The sequence below is a fragment of the Hyperolius riggenbachi genome, chromosome 6, assembly GCF_040937935.1.
Source record: "Hyperolius riggenbachi isolate aHypRig1 chromosome 6, aHypRig1.pri, whole genome shotgun sequence".
Lineage (NCBI taxonomy): Eukaryota > Metazoa > Chordata > Amphibia > Anura > Hyperoliidae > Hyperolius > Hyperolius riggenbachi.
The window spans coordinates 36,234,597-36,255,810 of NC_090651.1; the positions used below are offsets into that span (position 1 = coordinate 36,234,597).

The 21,214-nt window shown below is 44.0% G+C and overlaps 1 protein-coding gene across 6 annotated transcripts in view; it reads left to right on the forward strand.

The window, feature by feature from the left end:
* The window catches only part of TTLL7 (tubulin tyrosine ligase like 7), a 314,533-nt gene that overhangs the window by 144,667 nt on the left and 148,652 nt on the right, over positions 1–21,214 (forward strand). For all 6 annotated transcript variants that reach the window (XM_068239147.1, XM_068239151.1, XM_068239146.1 and 3 more), the window contains exon 13: positions 5,054–5,189. In XM_068239147.1, coding sequence (XP_068095248.1) covers positions 5,054–5,189 — 136 coding nt within the window. The remainder of the gene's footprint in view (positions 1–5,053; positions 5,190–21,214) is intronic.

Consider the following 21,214-nt stretch of genomic DNA (forward strand, 5'->3'; position numbering starts at 1 on the left):
CCCATGCTTCTCGCCTCCCCTGATTGAACGTTACCGAGGCAATAGATTTCTAAGTATGGCAAAACTTGGGAAATGACAACTTCTGATATACTTACAAGTTTTTCGCATCTGTTCTCGCTGCGTTCCTTCTGGTTGTGCTGCCGACATCGGTGCCAGAAGGTTCCTGTTTTATGGAGGCCAAATTCAAGCTGTTCAGGAACATAAAGTTGCAACCCAACTTCAGCCAAAATATTTTTGCTAGTTTCGGTGAGAGTTTCTGTGTCTCTGTGAGAGAAGTCCCCTCATTTCAGTTTCCTGTGAAAGGAGTTACACTGTGGGCGTTGTATAATGCAAGCGTTATAGTGTGTGAACTGAAATGGACACTGGATTTAGACTTTAAAGTAAACCTATAGTATTTTTAAAATAAAAAAATATACTTAACTAAAGAGGGGGGAGACTCTGGGTCCTATAGAGCATAGTTCCCCAACCCTGTCCTCAGGGCCCACCAACACCGCATGTTTTTCAGGAATCCACAAACATTCACAGGTGAGGTAATTAGTGTCTCATTAGAGCAGATTAACTACCGTACCTCTGTGGATTTCCACAAAACATGCACTGTTGGTGGGCCTTGAGGACAGTGTTGGGGAACACTGCTAGAGCCTTCACGGTTCCCGCGTTCCAGCACTGTCTCTCCCGTCAGCAGTTTACGACCGATCGGTCAGAAACTGCACTCTTCCACTGTGCTCCCGAAGATAGGCGGCTTTCTTCTGAGCATTCCCGAAAACAGGCGACTCCATAATGCGCATGCATGAGCAGTACGAAGCAGCCTGTCTTCAGGAATCGGGCTCCCGAAGACTTCCGTGGCGGGAGATTTTAATGGGGGGGGGGGCAGTGCTGGAACGAGGGGACCAGGAGAGGAACAACATGAAGGCGCTAAAGGACCCAGAGCCTCCCCCCTCCTTAGGTAATTTTTTTTTTTAAACACTTTAGGTTTGCTTTTTATACAAAGCCTGCATGCAGCGAGTTAGAATAACGAAATCCATTACAACGCAGTACTGTGAACAGGCCCTTTGAATTGTATGGGTAGTGAGTAGGGATGCAGAATCATTCTGCAACGTGTTGGGTCTAGTGTGGAAGGGCCATTAGAATGAATACTGGTCATATGTTATTGTGAATGCTGATAGTCACAGTGATAGGGAATGAAAGGAACACTTCCTGTTCCTGTCACAGGAAATTAGACAAACAGGAAGTGTTTTCTGTTAAACCCCTCCCCGGCTAGGGCTCTCGTTTGGAACTTGCCATCTAATTCTGATACATTCTTTTATAACATTTCATATATGCATGTTTCAAAGGAATTATCTCGTTTGAGATAGGTGCACTGCTTTTGACCTCAGTTAGCAGAACGCGTGCTGTAAATTCTTGGAATGCTTTGATGTCTCTCTTCTAGCAGAGGATATAGAAACTGAAAGCAGAAGTCCTCTGCTATTGTCTCACACTGCCCCCTAGTGACAAGTGGCCATAAATACACATTACAGCAGTACTAATTAGTAGCAAAGAAATGTAACAAATAAGAAATACAAATATGTGTTCCATAATAAACTGCCTGGAGCTATTGCAAGCTTCTAAATAAATTGCCTGCTAAATGGTTAAACTGTCCTTATTGTTGTTGTTTTTTTATCACTAAGGGCACCTTGTATCATTATACGATATGTTCACAAGATCAGATCAACCCTCAATTACTGATTACTAAAGCAAATTATAATATGTTGGTAATGTGGCCCCTAGAAGAGATCTGAGACCCCTTTATTTATTAAAGGTACGGTGTTTATAAAGCGCCAACATATTACACAGCGCTGGACATTAGTTTAGGTTACAAACAATATTTAGGGTGACATACAGCAATACGACAATACAGGAATACAAGAAAACCAGATCACACACCATAGTATGAGTACAAGGTAATGCTTAGTCAGTAACTGGATGGGAGCATGGAGATTAGGCAAGTTTGGTTCACTCAAATGCATAGCATGGGTGCACAGTAATGGATGTGCATGATCAGGTAGGACACAAAAGGAGGAGGACCCTGCCCACAGGCTTACAATCTAGAGGGAGAGGTAAGGACACGCACGGTAGGGGACCAGAGTTCAGCTATGGGTTTAGAGCACTTGTGAGGGGTGGTAGGCCAGAGTGAAATGGTGAGTTTTGAGGGCCTTCTTGAAGATGTTGAAGGAGGAGTCTGCCCTTATGGGTGGAGGTAGGAAGTTTCATAGTGTTGGAGCAGCTCTTGAGAAGTCCTGGAGAGGTGCATGGGACTGGGTGATGCGGGGGGCGGTCAGGCGAAGTTCATTGGAGGAGCGGAATGAGCGGCTAGGTGTGTACCTTTGAGTAAGATCGGAAATGTAGGTTGGACAGGTTTTGTGGACAGATTTGTAGGTCAGACACAGTATCTTGAATCTGATTCTGGACTGGATAGGAAGCCAGTGGAGGGATTCACGGAGGGGAACCGCTGTGGTGGAGCGGATAATTCTGGCTGCCGCATTCATGATGGACTGCAGCGGAGCAAATCGGGTCATAGGCAGACCAGACAGAAGGGCATTGCAGTAGTCAAGGCAGGAAATTATGAGGGCATGGATGATGAGTTTGGTGGTGGCAGATGTCAGGAAAGGGCGGATCTTGCAAATGTTACGGAGGTGGAAGTTGCAGGACTTTGTGAGATTTCTGATGTGGGGAGTGAAGGAGAGTGCTGAGTCCAGGGTGACACCCAGACAGCAGGCTTGAGAGGTAGGACGAATGGTAGTGTGGTTAACTTTTGCAGTCTTTAGTTTAAAAACACTTGAAGCATACTTCAGCACTGTGTGGGAAGTGTGAGACAATAACATAGGAGTTTTGCTTTCATTTTCTATAGCCTCTCCTTGCAGAGAGACATCAAAGCATTCCAAGAATGTACTGCTCAACAAGTTCCGCCGGCAAATACTGTAATTTCTTTGAAGCTGCTAATGGGTTAAAATGGGGTGGTAAATGTCTTACATTACTTGTCTAGTTAGCCACATTAAGTAAATGAAGCCACCAGTTTATTAAACACTATCAGACAAGTATGAGTTTGGTGTAACATTCTTGCTTCTTCGGGACACATAGTGCCAAGCTTAGCAACAGAAAAGATGAAGTGCCTTTCCTGCCTCTACAGGTCCTTCTCAAAAAATTTGCATATTGTGATAAAGTTCATTATTTTCTGTAATGTACTGATAAACATTAGACTTTCATATATTTTAGATTCATTACACACAACTGAAGTAGTTCAAGCCTTTTATTGTTTTAATATTGATGATTTTGTCATACAGCTCATGAAAACCCCAAATTCCTATCTCAAAAAATTAGCATAATTCATCCGACCAATAAAAGAAAAGTGTTTTTAAAACAAAAAGTCAACCTTCAAATAATTATGTTCAGTTATGCACGCTGAATACTTGGTCGGGAATCCTTTTGCAGAAATGACTGCTTCAATGCGGCGTGGCATGGAGTCAATCAGCCTGTGGCACTGCTCAGGTGTTATGGAGGCCCAGGATGCTTCGATAGCGGCCTTAAGCTCATCCAGAGTGTTGGGTCTTGCGTCTCTCAACTTTCTCTTCACAATATCCCACAGATTCTCTATGGGGTTCAGGTCAGGAGAGTTGGCAGGCCAATTGAGCACAGTAATACCATGGTCAGTAAACCATTTACCGGTGGTTTTGGCACTGTGAGCAGGTGCCAGGTTGTGTTGAAAAATGAAATCTTCATCTCCATAAAGCTTTTCAGCAGATGGAAGCATGAAGTGCTCCAAAATCTCCTGATACCTAGATGCATTGACCCTGCCCTTGATAAAACACAGTGGACCAACACCCGCAGCTGACATGACACCCCAGACCATCACTGACTGTGGGTACTTGACACTGGACTTCAGGCATTTTGGCATTTCCCTCTCCCCAGTCTTCCTCCAGACTCTGGCACCTTGATTTCCGAATGACATGCAAAAGTTGCTTTCATCCGAAAAAAGTACTTTGGACCACTGAGCAACAGTCCAGTGCTGTTTCTCTGTAGCCCAGGTCAGGCGTTTCTGCCGCTGTTTCTGGTTCAAAAGTGGCTTGACCTGGGGAATGCGGCACCTGTAGCCCATTTCCTGAACACGCCTGCACACGGTGGCTCTGGATGTTTCTACTCCAGACTCAGTCCACTGCTTCCGCAGGTCCCCCAAGGTCTGGAATCGGTCCTTCTCCACAATCTTCCTCAGGGTCCGGTCACCTCTTCTCGTTGTGCAGCATTTTCTGCCACACTTTTTCCTTCCCACAGACTTCCCACTGAGGTGCCTTAATACAGCACTCTGGGAACAGCCTATTCGTTCAGAAATTTCTTTTTGTGTCTTACCCTCTTGCTTGAGGGTGTCAATGATGGCCTTCTGGACAGCAGTCAAGTCGGCAGTCTTACCCATGATTGCGGTTTTGAGTAATGAACCAGGCTGGGAGTTTTTAAAAGCCTCAGGAATTTTTTGCAGGTGTTTAGAGTTAATTAGTTGATTCAGATGATTAGGTTAATAGCTCGTTTAGAGAACCTTTTCATGATACGCTAATTTTTTGAGATAGGAATTTTGGGTTTTCATGAGCTGTATGTCAAAATCATCAATATTACAACAATAAAAGGCTTGAACTACTTCAGTTGTGTGTAATGAATCTAAAATATATGAAAGTCTAATGTTTATCAGTACATTACAGAAAATAATGAACTTTATCACAATATGCTAATTTTTTGAGAAGGACTTGTATATATCACGTAGGATGGCTTGAACATCTCCCATGCACACACTTCTCCAGTCCTCTAAGTTTCAGCGCAGCCAAGGTTCTTTGCTAAACTTTGTTAAATAAATGATGTTTCCCCCTGCGTTTCCGTGGCGCTCTGCCCATTTCCATAGCACATTAGTATTTCTTCTGAGCTCTGCTATTGTCTTAATGTTATTCTGCTTATTGTTTATCATAAAAGATATTGTGCTCACCGCCTGGCATATGTGTCTGTTTTTTTCTGTTTTCTTTTCCACGTTTTCTCTCAGGCGCATCTACCCACCCGAGGATAAACTGCTGCTGGAGAAATACGAGGGCCTTCTGAGCACGGCTTTCCAAACTTTCTTGGCGGGCAGAGCGGCCTCGCTGCAGCGGGAGCTGAACAACCCCCTGAAAAGGATGAAGGTGCGATCGCTGTGTAAGAATTGATGAGCTCTGTGCTGTGGCGTCCTGCGCTCCTCAGTGTGTTCGCGTCCTCTGCTGAGCACAGCCCAGTCACACTCGCCTGGTGTAACTCAAGACAATTAAACCCTTCGTCAATTAATTCAAGTGGTCTAGTGGCAGCCATGCGTCCTCAGGAGGGGATGTATTAGTTACTTAGATAATTGGGACAAGGGGGAGGGAGCCTGTGTTAGCAGCTTTAAAGGGGTTCTGTGGTATTGTAAAAATCAAACAAGCTAATACTTACCTGGGGCTTCTATCAGCCCCCTGCAGCGGTAATGTCACACGCCGTCCTCCTTCGATCACCCGTTCCCCGCCGCCTGTCTAATATTTGTCTAAACAAATGAATAATGCTCACTCCCGCTCACGTCATCGGGAGCTTACTGCGCAGGCGAAGTACAAAGTTTTCTTTATTACACTGCAGCTGCGCAGCCACGGGCGCTCGTGCTCGCTCCTGCACACGGCCACGCCCACGTAGCCGCAGTCTAATCACAAGCGATGATTACACTGGGAATGGCGGCGGAGAACGGCCCATCGGAAGAGGACGGCGTGGAACTTTACCGCTGCAGGGAGCTGATAGAAGCACAAACACTGGTCCACATGACAGCCCAGGGGCCCCAGGTCTCTCTCACTCACTGGGGCCCCCAAACCACCATGCGACACCTAGAGGGAAGTGCGGGCAAGCCCTGGACCTCTCACCTCCAGGGAACTCACCCCACCACTTCTAAACTGAATGCCAACTGCAACAAACACAATTGCTAACTTCCAGTCAGAGCAATATCCTGCCTCTATCTGGCCAGCAGACGCTAGTCAGCCAATCAGGTGCACTGTCATACACCCTTTGCCTGCTGTACCATACCTAGCAGGAATTACATAGATTAGCATTCAGGTGGGAGGCTTCGGTTGGACGCAATCGTGAATTGCGTCGTTTACAGGGACGCCCCGTGTAGGCACATCTCCCACACGGTCCCCTCCCTAACCACTCACCTGTCAACCGCATCCTAGGGGCCCCAGGTCTGTCATGTGGACCAGTGTTTGTGATTTTAAATTTATTTTTTGCAGCTTCTAGGATGCGGTTGACAGGTGAGTGGTTAGGGAGGGGACCGTGTCCCTGTAAACGACGCAATTCACGATTGCGTCCAACCGAAGCCTCCCACCTGAATGCTAATCTATGTAATTCCTGCTAGGTATGGTACAGCAGGCAAAGGGTGTATGACAGTGCACCTGATTGGCTGACTAGCGTCTGCTGGCCAGATAGAGGCAGGATATTGCTCTGACTGGAAGTTAGCAATTGTGTTTGTTGCAGTTGGCATTCAGTTTAGAGGTGGTGGGGTGAGTTCCCTGGAGGTGAGAGGTCCAGGGCTTGCCCGCACTTCCCTCTAGGTGTCGCATGGTGGTTTGGGGGCCCCAGTGAGTGAGAGAGACCTGGGGCCCCTGGGCTGTCATGTGGACCAGTGTTTGTGATTTTAAATTTATTTTTTGCAGCTTCTAGGATGCGGTTGACAGGTGAGTGGTTAGGGAGGGGACCGTGTGGGAGAAGTGCCTGTAAATGACGCAATTCACGATTGCGTCCAACCGAAGCCTCCCACCTGAATGCTAATCTATGTAATTCCTGCTAGGTATGGTACAGCAGGCAAAGGGTGTATGACAGTGCACCTGATTGGCTGACTAGCGTCTGCTGGCCAGATAGAGGCAGGATATTGTTCTGACTGGAAGTTAGCAATTGTGTTTGTTGCAGCTGATAGAAGCCCCAGGTAAGTGTCAGCTCGTTTAATTTTTACAATACCACAGAACCCCTTGAAGGTGACCACACACGATACAATAAAATGATCTGATATTACGGCAATTTGATAAATATGATCGGTTCTCCCGAAAAAATTGAAAGCTTTTTTTTTTTTCATTTAACTGAAAAATCCTACTGGATTTCCTGTTTCCCCCCCCCCCCCCCCCCCCCCCCCGATTTTTATCAATCTGGAATGCTGGAAAATTTTCTTCAATTTTTCTAAAGATTGATAAATTGTCAATTTATTAATATACACACCCATGCAATTTTTGAAAAGTTTCCAATCATTTTATCATAATTGAGGAAAAATTGAACATAGGTGTGTGGTACATTGGTCATATTTTTGAAATGTTACAATCAGTCAGAAAAATTGATTGCAATTCTTAAATTGAACAGATATTTAAAAAATTGTATGGTGTGTGTGGCCACCTTTAGGCTAATGGGAAGAAGATGCGTGTTGAGTATGATATTTACTATAATTGGAGCCCAGCTTGAGGTAATGGTGTGGATTTACCATCTTATGGTTTCGGGAAAATGAGTGCCCAGAGGTTACTTGTTTTGTGTGCAGAGCATGGCTTAAAGCAGCGTTTCTCAAAATTGTATTGGTATGTACCCCTTTTAAATCCTTGTACTCACCAAGTACCCCCTAGCATAGTACACATTATCACAAGTACCCCTTGACAAATATATATTTAATCGTAGTACAGGTAGTCCCCAGTTAACAAAAGAGATAGGGACTGTAGGTTCGTTGTTAAAGGGGAACTGAAGTAAGAGGTATACGGAGGCTGCCAAATTTATTTCCTTTTAATCAATACCAGTTGCCTGGCAGCCCTGCTGGTCTATTTCTCTGCAGTAGTATCTGAATAACACCAGAAACAAGCATGCAGCTAGTCTTGTCAGATCTGACTTTAAAGTCTGAAACACCTGATCTGCTGCATGCTTGTTCAGGGGCTATGGCTAATAGTATTAGAGGCAGAGGATCAGCAGGGCTGCCAGGCAACTGGTATTGCTTAAAAGGAAATAAACATGGCAGCCTCCATATACCTCTCTCTTCAGTTCCCCTTTAACCTGAATCTGTGTTCTTAATTCAAAACCTTGTGCCATGTCTGTCCCCTGTACCTCCTCTGTGCCCCCCTGTGCCTCCAGTGTTCCCTTCTGTGTCACCTCTGCTCCCTGTACCTGCTTATCCAAGTTTAAAATCAATTTTTTCTTTGCATTTTTTTAAATCGATTTTCTCAAAAACTACAAGTCCAATTTGAAACATTTTTTTGACTTGTTCCCATGGAAACACAGAATCCATGCCATTCGTATCGGCGGGTCGTTCGTAAGTCGGGTGTTCATAAGTCGGGGACTACCTGTACATGATAATTGGTTCTAAACAATTTCCAAGCATTTGCTAAGCTTTTAATTAGTTAAAACACTAATTTGGTGGTGTTTAAATAAGATTTATCATTTTCTAAAACTCTAAATTTGTTATTCTTGGTTAAGTATATGAAGCCTGAGTACCCCCTGGAACCATCAGAAGTACACCGTGGGGTACGCGTAGCACTCCTTGAGAACCTAGGGCTTAAAGTTTTAGAAGCAGAGGATCAGCAGGGACAGCCAGGCAATGTGCTTTATTTAAAAGGAAATAAACATGTCAGCCTCCATATCCCTCTTACTGCGGGTTCTTCAAAGAAGCACAGACTAACCAGCAAGCTCATGGTGACCCCGAACTCATTGGAGTGTGTTAGGGACTACAATGGTCCTAAAAGCCCCTTCTAAGGGTAACAATGGTTAATTTGCATATATTCAGCAGTGTTGCTCTGGGAGACATCTCAAGCTCACTCCAACCTGAATTATCGCAAATTCTTTCTGTTTTAGGAAAGCAGACTTTTGTTTCTCTTTAAAGAAGTGAGGCATCATAATTTTAACATCGAACTCGCCCGAGGTAAGTGGTACATAACAGACAAAAGGTAAACTTGTAATAGAGAACAGAGGAGCCAACAGAATAACATTTTACTAAAAACTTTAAAAATGCTTAGGAGGCAGTGGTGGACTTACCTCCAATAAGCAGACACAAAAACTGTCAATTTCGAAAAGACATACATTTATTGTATATTCCCCCAAAAAAGCTGCAACTCCTTTCGCAGGTGTAACCCGCTTCATCAGGCAATAGATAGGGGTATAAACAGTCAGTGGTCAGTGTTGCATAAAGTGCCTCTGTTGACAGAGTGTGTCTGCTTTTTGGAGGTAAGTCCACCACTGCCTCCTAAGCATTTTTAAAGTTTTTAGTAAAATTTTATTCTGTTGGCGCCTCTGTTCTCTATTACAAGGATTGTATCCATCCCTGGTGGAGGGGTGATCTACCCCTTTATTTTTCCGACCTACAGAAAACGACTTCTTAAAGTGGATCCGAGATGAACTTTTACTCATTGCATAATTGTGTTCCTTTCCTATTGTTTATAGGGCATTCCTCAAACCAGATACTTTTTTGTTTTAATACTCTAATTCCCTATAAACTAAACAAGCCACATCCACAGGTTTTTAGAGAGCCAAGGCACTTTCAGACAGTAGCAAGGGCTCATGGGAGCTCAATCTGGGCAGAAGGAGGGGGAGGTGTTACTAGCCTGAGATTTCAGAGGCAGAGGGGAGGAGGGAGGAGGAGGGGGGATTAGGTTGTTTTGCTCAAGATGCAGATCCGCTTGCCTGTGTGTAATGTTTACAAAAAACATGGCTGCTGTCATTGTATCACAGGAAGAAATAATCATATTCTATTAAAGCTGTTTTCAGCTAGATTTGCTGTGTAAACCATCTAAACTTTAGATAAGATATACAGTGGTGTGAAAAACTATTTGCCCCCTTCCTGATATTCTTTTGCATGTTTGTCACACTTAAATGTTTTTGCTCATCAAAAAATGTTAACTATTAGTCAAAGATAACCTAATTGAACACAAAATGCAGTTTTAAACGATGGTTTTTATTTTTTAGTGAGGAAAAAAACTCCAAATCTACATGGCCCTGTGTGAAAAAATGATTGCCCCCCTTGTTAAAAAATAACTTAACTGTGGTTTATCACACCTGAGTTCAATCTCTGTAGTCACCCCCAGGCCTGATTACTGCCACACCTGTTTCAATCAAGAAATCACTTAAATAGGAGCTATCTGACACAGAGAAGTAGACCAAAAGCACCTCAAAAGCTAGAAATCATGCCAAGATCCAAAGAAATTCAGGAACAAATGAGAACCAAAAGTACTGTAATTGAGATCTATCAGTCTGGTAAAGGTTATCAATTGACCACTGGACGTTGCATATGCCTACTACCGTACCACCATGGCAAGTCTTTGACACTCTGAGTGTAGAAGATTTTGGAATTCTCATTCAAAGTCTCCGCCCCACTACCTGCGACCTGGATCCTGGCCCAACTGGATCCTTAATGCAGTGCCCAGAGCTGATCAGGCCAGCACTTCACAAAATCACTCAGTGCTCCTTGCAAAGTGGTCTTTTCCCAGAAGAACTAAAGAAAGCAATCATAAAACCCCTCCTGAAGAAACCATCACTAGATCCTGATTCTGTAACCAACTACAGACCTGTGGCGAACTTACCATTCCTATCAAAAGTTATCGAGAAAGCAGTCGCCAACCAGCTAGAAGCCAGGCTTACAGATAACAACATCTTTGATACTTTTCAGTCAGGATTCAGGAAAAGGCACAGCACTGAAACAGCATTAGTCCGAGTAATGAATGATCTACTTACTGCAAGGGACAAGGGTGATTGCTCAATTCTGATTCTTCTTGACTTGTCAGCAGCATTTGATACTGTGGATCATGAAATTCTTATCCAGCGACTGAAGAATTACTGTGGCCTAAGGGGTACTGTTCTTAGATGGTTTCAGACCTTCCTATCTGGCAGGACACAGCAAGTATGTCTGGGCACACATTACTCTAATCCAGTGCCACTTGCCTATGGAGTTCCACAGGGTTCTGTACTATCACCATTACTCTTTGCAGCCTATATGCTCCCACTGGGCAAAATAATCCAGAACTATGGCCTAGGATACCATTGTTATGCAGATGACACACAACTGTATCTGTCCTTCAAGCCTGGCACCCAAGACCCATCAGCATCCATAAATGCGTGTCTAGTGGATTTACAAAATTGGATGAACACCAGCTGGCTGAGGCTGAACTCTGACAAAACAGAGGTGTTGGTGGTAGGTGGTCCACACATGATGGATAAAGTTCAAAACGCTCACCACCTGTTAAGCTTGGAGGTGTAATCTCCACAGTCAGCATACAACACATAAGCTGACGTGAAGGAGGTACACACACCAGCACAAGGGATCAGGATATCCCCAGTTTAGTGGAGGAGAGGACTGACTCCAAAAGGAGATTGTGGTGTGCAGATCCGAACAGCCACAAACAACACTTTCGTAATAACGTCTCAGCGCAAAGTAGCGCTGAGCGCATAAACCAGGACTGAGGAGTTCAGAACAAGTAGACAGAATGAACGCTTGCTAGCTAGCGGCTACTTAGCGACAGCAAGCGTCCAAAACCAGACAGACTGGAATGAGGCAGCCAATGCGTTGCGGCGATGGCGTGCCTCACAAAGACAGGACAGGATAGTCAGAAAATAGCAGGATCAAGATAGATGAACGTAACACAGATAAATATACAATAAGTATGATTTCCTAGCGTATTACAATTACAGCTATCAATGAAACTATTCGTAACGTCTGTCTAACATATGTATATATCGGCAATGAACCGATATATGACATAAGCAGGAACTCTGACTAAGACTGGAGTAATACAGGGAACAGGACTCAGAAGGATTCGCTATCTCTTCGCAGAGATGAACGCAATCCACAAACAGGACCAGGAACAGGATAACTAGCTCAGCGTGCTGGAACGCTGACTAACGGAACACAGGATATAAACAGTTAGTGTACGTATATATCAGCGACACTGATGTATCAACGTAACACGAATTCAAGGAAAATAACAAAATGCGCAAGTATGCGTATATATTGGCGATGAACCAATATATGACACAAGACAAGCAAGTAACAACTTCTAGAACAAGAGCAGAACTAGGAGGACTCGCTGACCCCTTCGCAGGAGTCAGCGCAGTCCACACGGACCAGGAACGAGGTGGGGCACGAGCAGAGTAACAGATAGAATCTGAGACTATGGTAGCCCATGAGGCATTGCAGGAAGCAGTTCTTTATACTGAGGTCATCCAATGGGAGCAGACCTGCAGATTCCCACACAAGTGAATGGTAATTAATCACAGGCTGATAGCAGGAAAAGGCAGACAATGATATGCAGCCTGCAGGAAAGGGACCGCCCCTCCACTGCAGCAGACAATGTTTGTTTACACAAAAGCATATTAAACTGTCATTAACTTCAGAGCGACTGCAGATGGAATCAGCAACTAGTTTAAGTGCAAACCAAACTATGCAAGCAAATGCATGTAATGACATTAGAACTGCTTGGTTTGCAATACCACTGCAGTCAGCAGTAAACGCTGCAGAAGCGATCATAACAGTACCCCCTCCCTTAAACGCGGCCTCTGGACGCCTATGAAAACTGACATATTTCTCCTGAACCACCCAAACCAAAATATCAGAAGTGGGAAATCCAGCAAACTGATCTGACTGAAAATTCATGAAGGTCGGATCCGTCCGACAAAACCAAATTCCCGAATCAGTCTCACCAAAACTAGACCAATTGGAACCAGAACCTACCGAACCATGCCCGTCAGCACTACAAGCCTCAGTGTGACACCCATCAGAACCACGACTTCCAGAAAACAACCCCAAGAAACTCTCTGCGCGATACCCACCGCCTTCCAAGGACCGTCCAAAAACGCCAAAGCCTTTGCAATGCCCACCGGAACTGTCCCTACCAACACAAAACCCACTGTTGAACCAGTCCAAGGCACCAGGACAAGTTTTTCCTCAGAGATCTCCCAGAACACTTGGAAGCTCCAAAGAGATCCCCACAGGTCAGAACGCCCCTTAGGCTCACATGGAGAACTATCAAGAACCCCTATGGAACCCAGGGCAACTCCAGAGTCAGGGTCACAAGGACAAACATCAAGATCAGGGCTTTTAGGGACCAGAACCATCTCCGGGCATGCAGGCCAACCGGCAACATCAGAACATGTCTCCACTAGGGAAGCACGTGAGCACGCTAACACAGACACATCTGGGCACTCTGGCATACGAAGCACATCTGGGCACACCGGCACAAGAGAAACCTCTGGGCATGTCAAGGAACTGCGAACCTCAAAGTCAGTCAAGACAGGACCGAAACCAGAACTGGGCAAAAAAAAATCATCATGACTAGACTTCACAGTTACTGGATTCTCACTAAAAACTGCAGGATCAGACTTAGATGTCGCTGATTCCAGCAGGGTTATTAACAAATCATGTTCAGGAGCATTTACAAGACAGGGCAAATCTTCTGATGTATGCACTGAACTAGACAGGGTTCCCATAGCTTCTTCTGGACTAGACAGAGACTCATCAAATACACTGGACTGGAGCTCATGAAGGGCTGCAAAACAAGTCAATATTGCAGCAATCCCCACTGAACTAGGCAAAACTGAGAAACTCACTGGACAGGAAGGGGACTCTGGAACTACTGCCACACCGGGCAGAAAACCAGAATTTTCCAGGATACAGGGCTGGGTCTCAGAAACACTCATTAACCCGGACTGAAATTCTGAGATTTCTATTATTTTTTCCAGCGAGTCAGAATTATCCATGTTACAGGGCAAGACTTTTGAAACATTTAGAGGACAGGGCTGGAGTTCCTCGGCTGTTACAACACTGGAGAGGGACTCAACAACATTGTTTAAATCAGACTGTGTACAGGGCAAGGTATCTAACACACTTGCTGACGAGGACAATATTTCAATGGCTTCTGCTTCGCTGGGCAGAAATTCATCAAGTTTTATTAGAGCAGACTGTAATTCCAAAACAGCTGCTAGACAAGTGAATATTACTGCAACACCAACTGAGGTAAGCAGTGCCTCAGACTGCTCTGCTAGAGGGTTTGAAGTATCCAAAGTACTGGGTGAAGCATAAGACTCTGTGACCACAGCTTCACTGGACAGGATCACCGAACAGTCCACACTGCAGGGCAAAACCATGGAAGCACCTGCTGGACAGCATAATGATTCTGTGACCTGAGTTTCATTGTAGAGATCTACTGCACAATTCATGGTACAGGGCAAGTTCACTGGAACATTTTCTGAACACGGTAATAATTCTGCGATTTCGGACTCACCTAGCAGACGCTCTGAGTTATTCATGAAACTAGAGTGAGGTGTAGAAACAGGAAGATCAAAACACAATGTTTGCGCATCTAAATCACCATTCAATTGTGAAATTGGAAAATTCAGATGCTGGGGTTCTGAGGTTTCTGGACAGGATTGCTGGGACTCAGAAACTGATGTAGTGCATCTATTGGCATCTGCTGGATCAGACAGGAGTTGAACTTTATTAACACAGGTAATTTCTACAGAAGTGTTTGCAGAGACAGGCAAGATTTTTCTGGTGTCTGTTTTACTGAACAAAGACTCATGAGTACTGGCTAGGCTGGACTCAGAAGTCAGCAGGACCTCTGGATTCTCTGCTGAGAAATTAGTGCAGGGCAAGATTAAGGAAGTATTAGTAATTTCTGTCTTACTGGGAAGTAACACTGAGTTATCCATGGTACAGGGTGGAATTACAGGAACTTCAATTTCACACAAAAGGAGCTCTGAATCACTCGCTGAATCAGCCAAAGGTGCTGAAGCAGGCGAGTCCTCAGGAACTGAGGAAGTGGAACAATCTCCACTTGACAGTGTGTCTTCCCTGGTATCAACTGATTGAATCGCATAAAAATCGTCCAAAATCATTCTCCACACATCGATCAATGGAGCCACAAAGTCATACCCACACACACCAGTTTTTATTAGGTTATAGGCAGACTTAATGCATGCATTCAATACTAATTCACTTTTTGCACTGTAAAACTGACAAAATGAACTTGCATCTTTCTTCCATTCATAGACCAGGGCTTCCATCTCTCCTTTCTCAAATGGAGGATCCCATGCATATTTAACAGCTGAGCATTCCGGCTGATCATAGTTTGCAAATGTGTTAGTGGCAGAAACATACATTGGGTTATTTAGCAGGTGATTAGCCGATTTCTTATTCCTAAGGATCTCCAGTACCTGTAGCAAGTGTTGAACTGTAGTGTATGCAAATCTCCCTTGCTGCATGAATAAATTGATCTGTTCAATACTCTGTAATATATCTTCATAATCATATTCAGATAATTCATTTAAACAAGAACTTTTATTTTCCCTGGCTAGCAATGAAAGTTCATTAGTAGTTTCATAGGTCCATTTGACTCCCCTGAATGGTGACTGAATTTCATTATCTGCTACTGGCGGAGTCTCATTACAGATCTGATGCGCAGTCGCCAAGGGCAACGACTCCGCTGATTGTAACGCTTTTCTTTTGGAGCGTTTACGTTTGGCTTTAGACCCTACTGCCTTAGCAGAAGAAAAGTTATCAGAACAATTATCTGCTTGCTGATTATTTTTGTAGGCAGTAGAAGGAGCAGCTGATTGACAAGCTGCCAGGAGCTTATCAAAAGGGCTAGGCAAATCGGTTTTGCGCAGCCAGTTATGGATCACAAACGCTAGAAATTCCAGTGGTCTCTCTTTTAAATTGGTATGATCCAAGACATCGTAGGCCCACTGAAACAATCTTCCCTTAAATAAAACATAAACTAGCTGGGGGGCCCACGTTGAAACAGGAGTAGCCTGGAGCTCGGGATTGGCCAGGAACCTGGTACATTCAGAAAAAAACTCATTTTCTGTTTCAGAATTGAGTTTTTCAAATTTCTTAAAGGAACAGGAACCATAACAAACAGTGTAATTTTTGCTGGGAACCCCCCCCCCCACAATGGGAATTGGTAATGGGGCTACCATAATGTTAAGCTTGGAGGTGTAATCTCCACAGTCAGCATACAACACATAAGCTGACGTGAAGGAGGTACACACACCAGCACAAGGGATCAGGATATCCCCAGTTTAGTGGAGGAGAGGACTGACTCCAAAAGGAGATTGTGGTGTGCAGATCCGAACAGCCACAAACAACACTTTCGTAATAACGTCTCAGCGCAAAGTAGCGCTGAGCGCATAAACCAGGACTGAGGAGATCAGAACAAGTAGACAGAATGAACGCTTGCTAGCTAGCGGCTACTTAGCGACAGCAAGCGTCCAAAACCAGACAGACTGGAATGAGGCAGCCAATGCGTTGCGGCGATGGCGTGCCTCACAAAGACAGGACAGGATAGTCAGAAAATAGCAGGATCAAGATAGATGAACGTAACACAGATAAATATACAATAAGTATGATTTCCTAGCGTATTACAATTACAGCTATCAATGAAACTATTCGTAACGTCTGACTAACATATGTATATATCGGCAATGAACCGATATATGACATAAGCAGGAACTCTGACTAAGACTGGAGTAATACAGGGAACAGGACTCAGAAGGATTCGCTATCTCTTCGCAGAGATGAACGCAATCCACAAACAGGACCAGGAACAGGATAACTAGCTCAGCGTGCTGGAACGCTGACTAACGGAACACAGGATATAAACAGTTCGTGTACGTATATATCAGCGACACTGATGTATCAACGTAACACGAATTCAAGGAAAATAACAAAATGCGCAAGTATGCGTATATATTGGCGATGAACCAATATATGACACAAGACAAGCAAGTAACAACTTCTAGAACAAGAGCAGAACTAGGAGGACTCGCTGAACCCTTCGCAGGAGTCAGCGCAGTCCACACGGACCAGGAACGAGGTGGGGCACGAGCAGAGTAACAGATAGAATCTGAGACTATGGTAGCCCATGAGGCATTGCAGGAAGCAGTTCTTTATACTGAGGTCATCCAATGGGAGCAGACCTGCAGATTCCCACACAAGTGAATGGTAATTAATCACAGGCTGATAGCAGGAAAAGGCAGACAATGATATGCAGCCTGCAGGAAAGGGACCGCCCCTCCACTGCAGCAGACAATGTTTGTTTACACAAAAGCATATTAAACTGTCATTAACTTCAGAGCGACTGCAGATGGAATCAGCAACTAGTTTAAGTGCAAACCAAACTATGCAAGCAAATGCATGTAATGACATTAGAACTGCTTGGTTTGCAATACCACTGCAGTCAGCAGTAAACGCTGCAGAAGCGATCATAACACCACCTCAAACTAGCAATTGAGGGAGATACTGTACAGTATAAAGACTCTGTGCGAAACCTTGGGGTGATCCTGGATGGAAATCTAAAATTCAGACAGCAGGTATCAGCTGTCGTCAAGTCTTCCTTCTTCCATCTAAGAAATATAGCGAAAATCAAACACCTTATCCCAGCTGAAGACCTACCTGCCCTGGTTCACGCATTTGTATCCTCCCGCCTAGACTACTGCAACGCCCTGTTCATCGGATCTACAGATAAGGCTCTGCGCCCCTTACAGCTAGTACAGAATGCTGCAGCCAGACTCCTAGCCAATGCCCCCCGCAGCTCACACATCACCCCAGTACTGCAAACTCTTCACTGGTTGCCAGTAAAATGGAGAATCAATTTTAAGATCTGCCTGCTGACATTCAAGGCTCTACACCACATGGGACCCAAATACATAGCGGATCTATTGGAACTTTATGCCCCTTCACGCACCCTCCGCTCTGCCAACAAGATGAAGCTGGTTATTCCCAGGATACACTTAACATTTGGTGCTCGGGCCTTTTCCTACGCAGCCCCTACTCTATGGAACTCACTTCCACAATCAGTACGAGAGGCTCCTTCTCTGGACAGCTTTAAAAAAAGGCTAAAAACTCACCTCTTTTCCCGAGCCTTTGAGACTGCATAATGCAGGGTCACAGCGCTTTGAGTCCCCAGGGAGAAAAGCGCTATATAAATATTATTGTTATTGTTGTTATAAATCCATTTCTAAAGCTTTGGGACTCCAGCGAACCACAGTGAGAGCCATTATCCACAAATGGCAAAAACATGGAACAGTGATGAACCTTCCCAGGAGTGGCCGGCCGACAAAATTACTCCAAGAGTGCAGAGAAAACTCATCCGAGAGGCCACAAAAGACCCCAGGACAACATCTAAAGAACTGCAGGCCTCACTTGCCTCAATTAAAGTCAGTGTTCACGACTCCACCATAAGAAAGAGACTGGGCAAAAACGGCCTGCATGTCAGATATCCAAGGCGCAAACCACTTTTAAGCAAAAAAGAACATTAAGGCTCGTCTCAATTTTGCTAAAAAAACATCTCAATGATTGCCAAGACTTTTGGGAAAATAACTTGTGGACCGACATGACAAAGGTTGAACTTTTTGGAAGGTGCGTGTCCCGTTACATCTGGCGTAGAAGTAACACAGCATTTCAGCAAAAGAACATCATGCCAACAGTAAAATATGGTGGTGGTAGTGTGATGGTCTGGGGTTGTTTTGCTGCTTCAAGACCTGGAAGGCTTGCTGTGATAGATGGAACCATGAATTCTACTGTCTACCAAAAAAATCCTGAAGGAGAATGTCCGGCCATCTGTTCGTCAACTCAAGCTGAAGCGATCTTGGGTGCTGCAGCAGGACAATGACCCAAAACATACCAGCAAATCCACCTCTCAATGGCTGAAGAAAAACAAAATGAAGACTTTGGAGTGGCCTAGTCAAAGTCCTGACCTGAATCCTATTGAGATGTTGTGGCATGACCTTAAAAAGGTGGTTCATGCTAGAAAACCTTCAAATAAAGCTGAATTACAACAATTCTGCAAAGATGAGTGGGCCAAAATTCCTCCAGAGCGCTGTTAAAGACTCGTTGCAAGTTATCGCAAACGCTTGATTGCAGTTATTGCTGCTAAGGGTGGCCCAACCAGTTATTAGGTTCAGGGGGCAATTTCTTTTTCACACAGGGCCATGTAGGTTTTGAGTTTTTTTCCTCACTAAATAATAAAAACCATCATTTTAAACTGCATTTTGTGTTCAATGATGTTACCTTTGACTAACAGTTAACGGTTTTTGATGAGCAGAAACATTTAAGTGTGACAAACATGCAAAAGAATAAGAAATCAGGAAGGGGGCAAATAGTTTTTCACACCACTGTATAGACAAGTTACTTGTTATAGTTACTTTTTCATCTCGGATCCACTTTCATCCTGAGTGGGGACAGGTCTAATCTCCTCACCTGCCTTTACAATGGTTACCTGGATGGTAACCCTGGTTTGTGAGTATTTTATTCTCACACTTTATTATTCACTCCCTTTCCAGTACATACTACACTATATTAGGCTCTTGGTGTTCTTTTTTTTTATTAAAAGCTGAACTTGACAGCCAGGTAGGTAGAAGTTTATTTTAAGTGAAATTTCTACTTCACTACAGTCAAGCTGTATTGTTAATTATACAGACTTATGCTGGGTACACACGGTACGATCTTCCGCTCGATAGATGGATTAGATAGATAATACCTGGCATGTCCGATATTCCTTCCGATCGATCCTGCGCTCGATTTCTCATAGAAGTGAATGGAAATAGATAAGAAAAACGAGCGAAGATAAGAGAATTGAGTGTAGAATCGAGTACAAAAACCGATCGGGTGAGAAAATCGAGCCGGAAAACGTAAGGTGTGTACCCACATGTATAAGATTCAATTAGGCCTTACGTTTACGCATAAACTAAGCTTCATCCCTCTCATTGATCTCATCTATAGAACGTTGCTCATCTATTATTTAAATTTTCATCTGTAATATAAAATGAACAGTCCTTCTACAGGATACCACTGGGTTGTGAGTAAGGAAGCTCATAGCGTGACTCAGGAGTGGCTTTTCAGTGAAGTTCCTGTGAGCTTGCAGAGTACTCTCTTTTTTTATTTTCAGGGCTTTCACGTCCTGTAAAAGAAAAGAAAGCAGCAGGGATTATACCCTGATTAGCCAAAAACATTGAAGACATCAGCCAAATATTGTTCAAGTCCCTTTAGGGCCATCAAAACAGCTTTGACCCCCAAAACGTGGACTCCACAAGCCCTCTGAAGTAGTCCTGTGGTGTCTGGCAATAAGATGTTTGCAGCAGATCCATTAAATCCTGTAAGCTGTGAGGTGAGGCCTCCATGGATCGGACTTGTTTTTCCAACACATCCCACAGATGCTTAATTGGCTTGAAATCTGCAGAATGTGGAGGCGAAATAATTCATGATCCATCAGACCAGTCCACCTTCTTCCATCTTCTCATATAAAAAAAAATGTTCTATATTACAATTTAACCCTTTTTTAAAGAGGAACTCCAGTGAACATTTTACTGTTGGCAATGGCAGGTGATGTAGCTGCTGCATGGTCTTTGGCAGTTGGAAACAGCTGTAAACAGCTATTTCCCACAAAAGTTTGAACTTTTCTTGTGGGAGGGGTTACTTGTGGGAGGGGTTTCACCACAATATCAGTCATACAGCGCCCCTGATGGTCTGTTTGTGAAAAGGAATAGATTTCTCATGTAAAAGGGGGTATCAGCTACTGATTGGGATAAAGTTCAATTTTTGGTCGGAGTTTCTCTTTAAGAATAGGTACGGAGTATAAAAACAATTACCTGTTTTATCCCTTGCCTAGGAGGGGAAGACATCTGGTGGTCATCTTTTTACAATGGGCTTCTGGATTTCACTATAGCCTACCCCTAGCCCCTGTGCACCAGAGGTGTGCTGTGCAAAGGGTAGAGGGAGGGGAGACTGACTGTCTTCCTTTAGCAATTTACTCACTGGTGTTATGGACCATTCAGGCTATAGCTGCCCGAGGAAGCAAAGCCCTGGATTCTTGGACTCAAAATTCTGTTGGAAATGCCAGCCTGCATAGGGGAACAAGAGACGGTATCATTTGGGTGGGGCTGATACAGTTAGGTTCATAAATATTTGGACAGAAGCAACTTTTGTTTTCTAATTTTGGTTCTTTGCATTGCCACAATGAATTGTAAATGAAACAGCTCAGATGCAGTTGAAGACATACTTTCAGATTTAATTCAGTGGGGTTGCATAAAATGTGAGGTAAATAATGCATTTTTTTAACACAATTCCTTCATTTCAGGTGCTCAAAAGTAATTGGACAATTAAATAACTTTAAATAAAATGTTCATTTCTAATACTTGGTTGAAAACCCTTTGC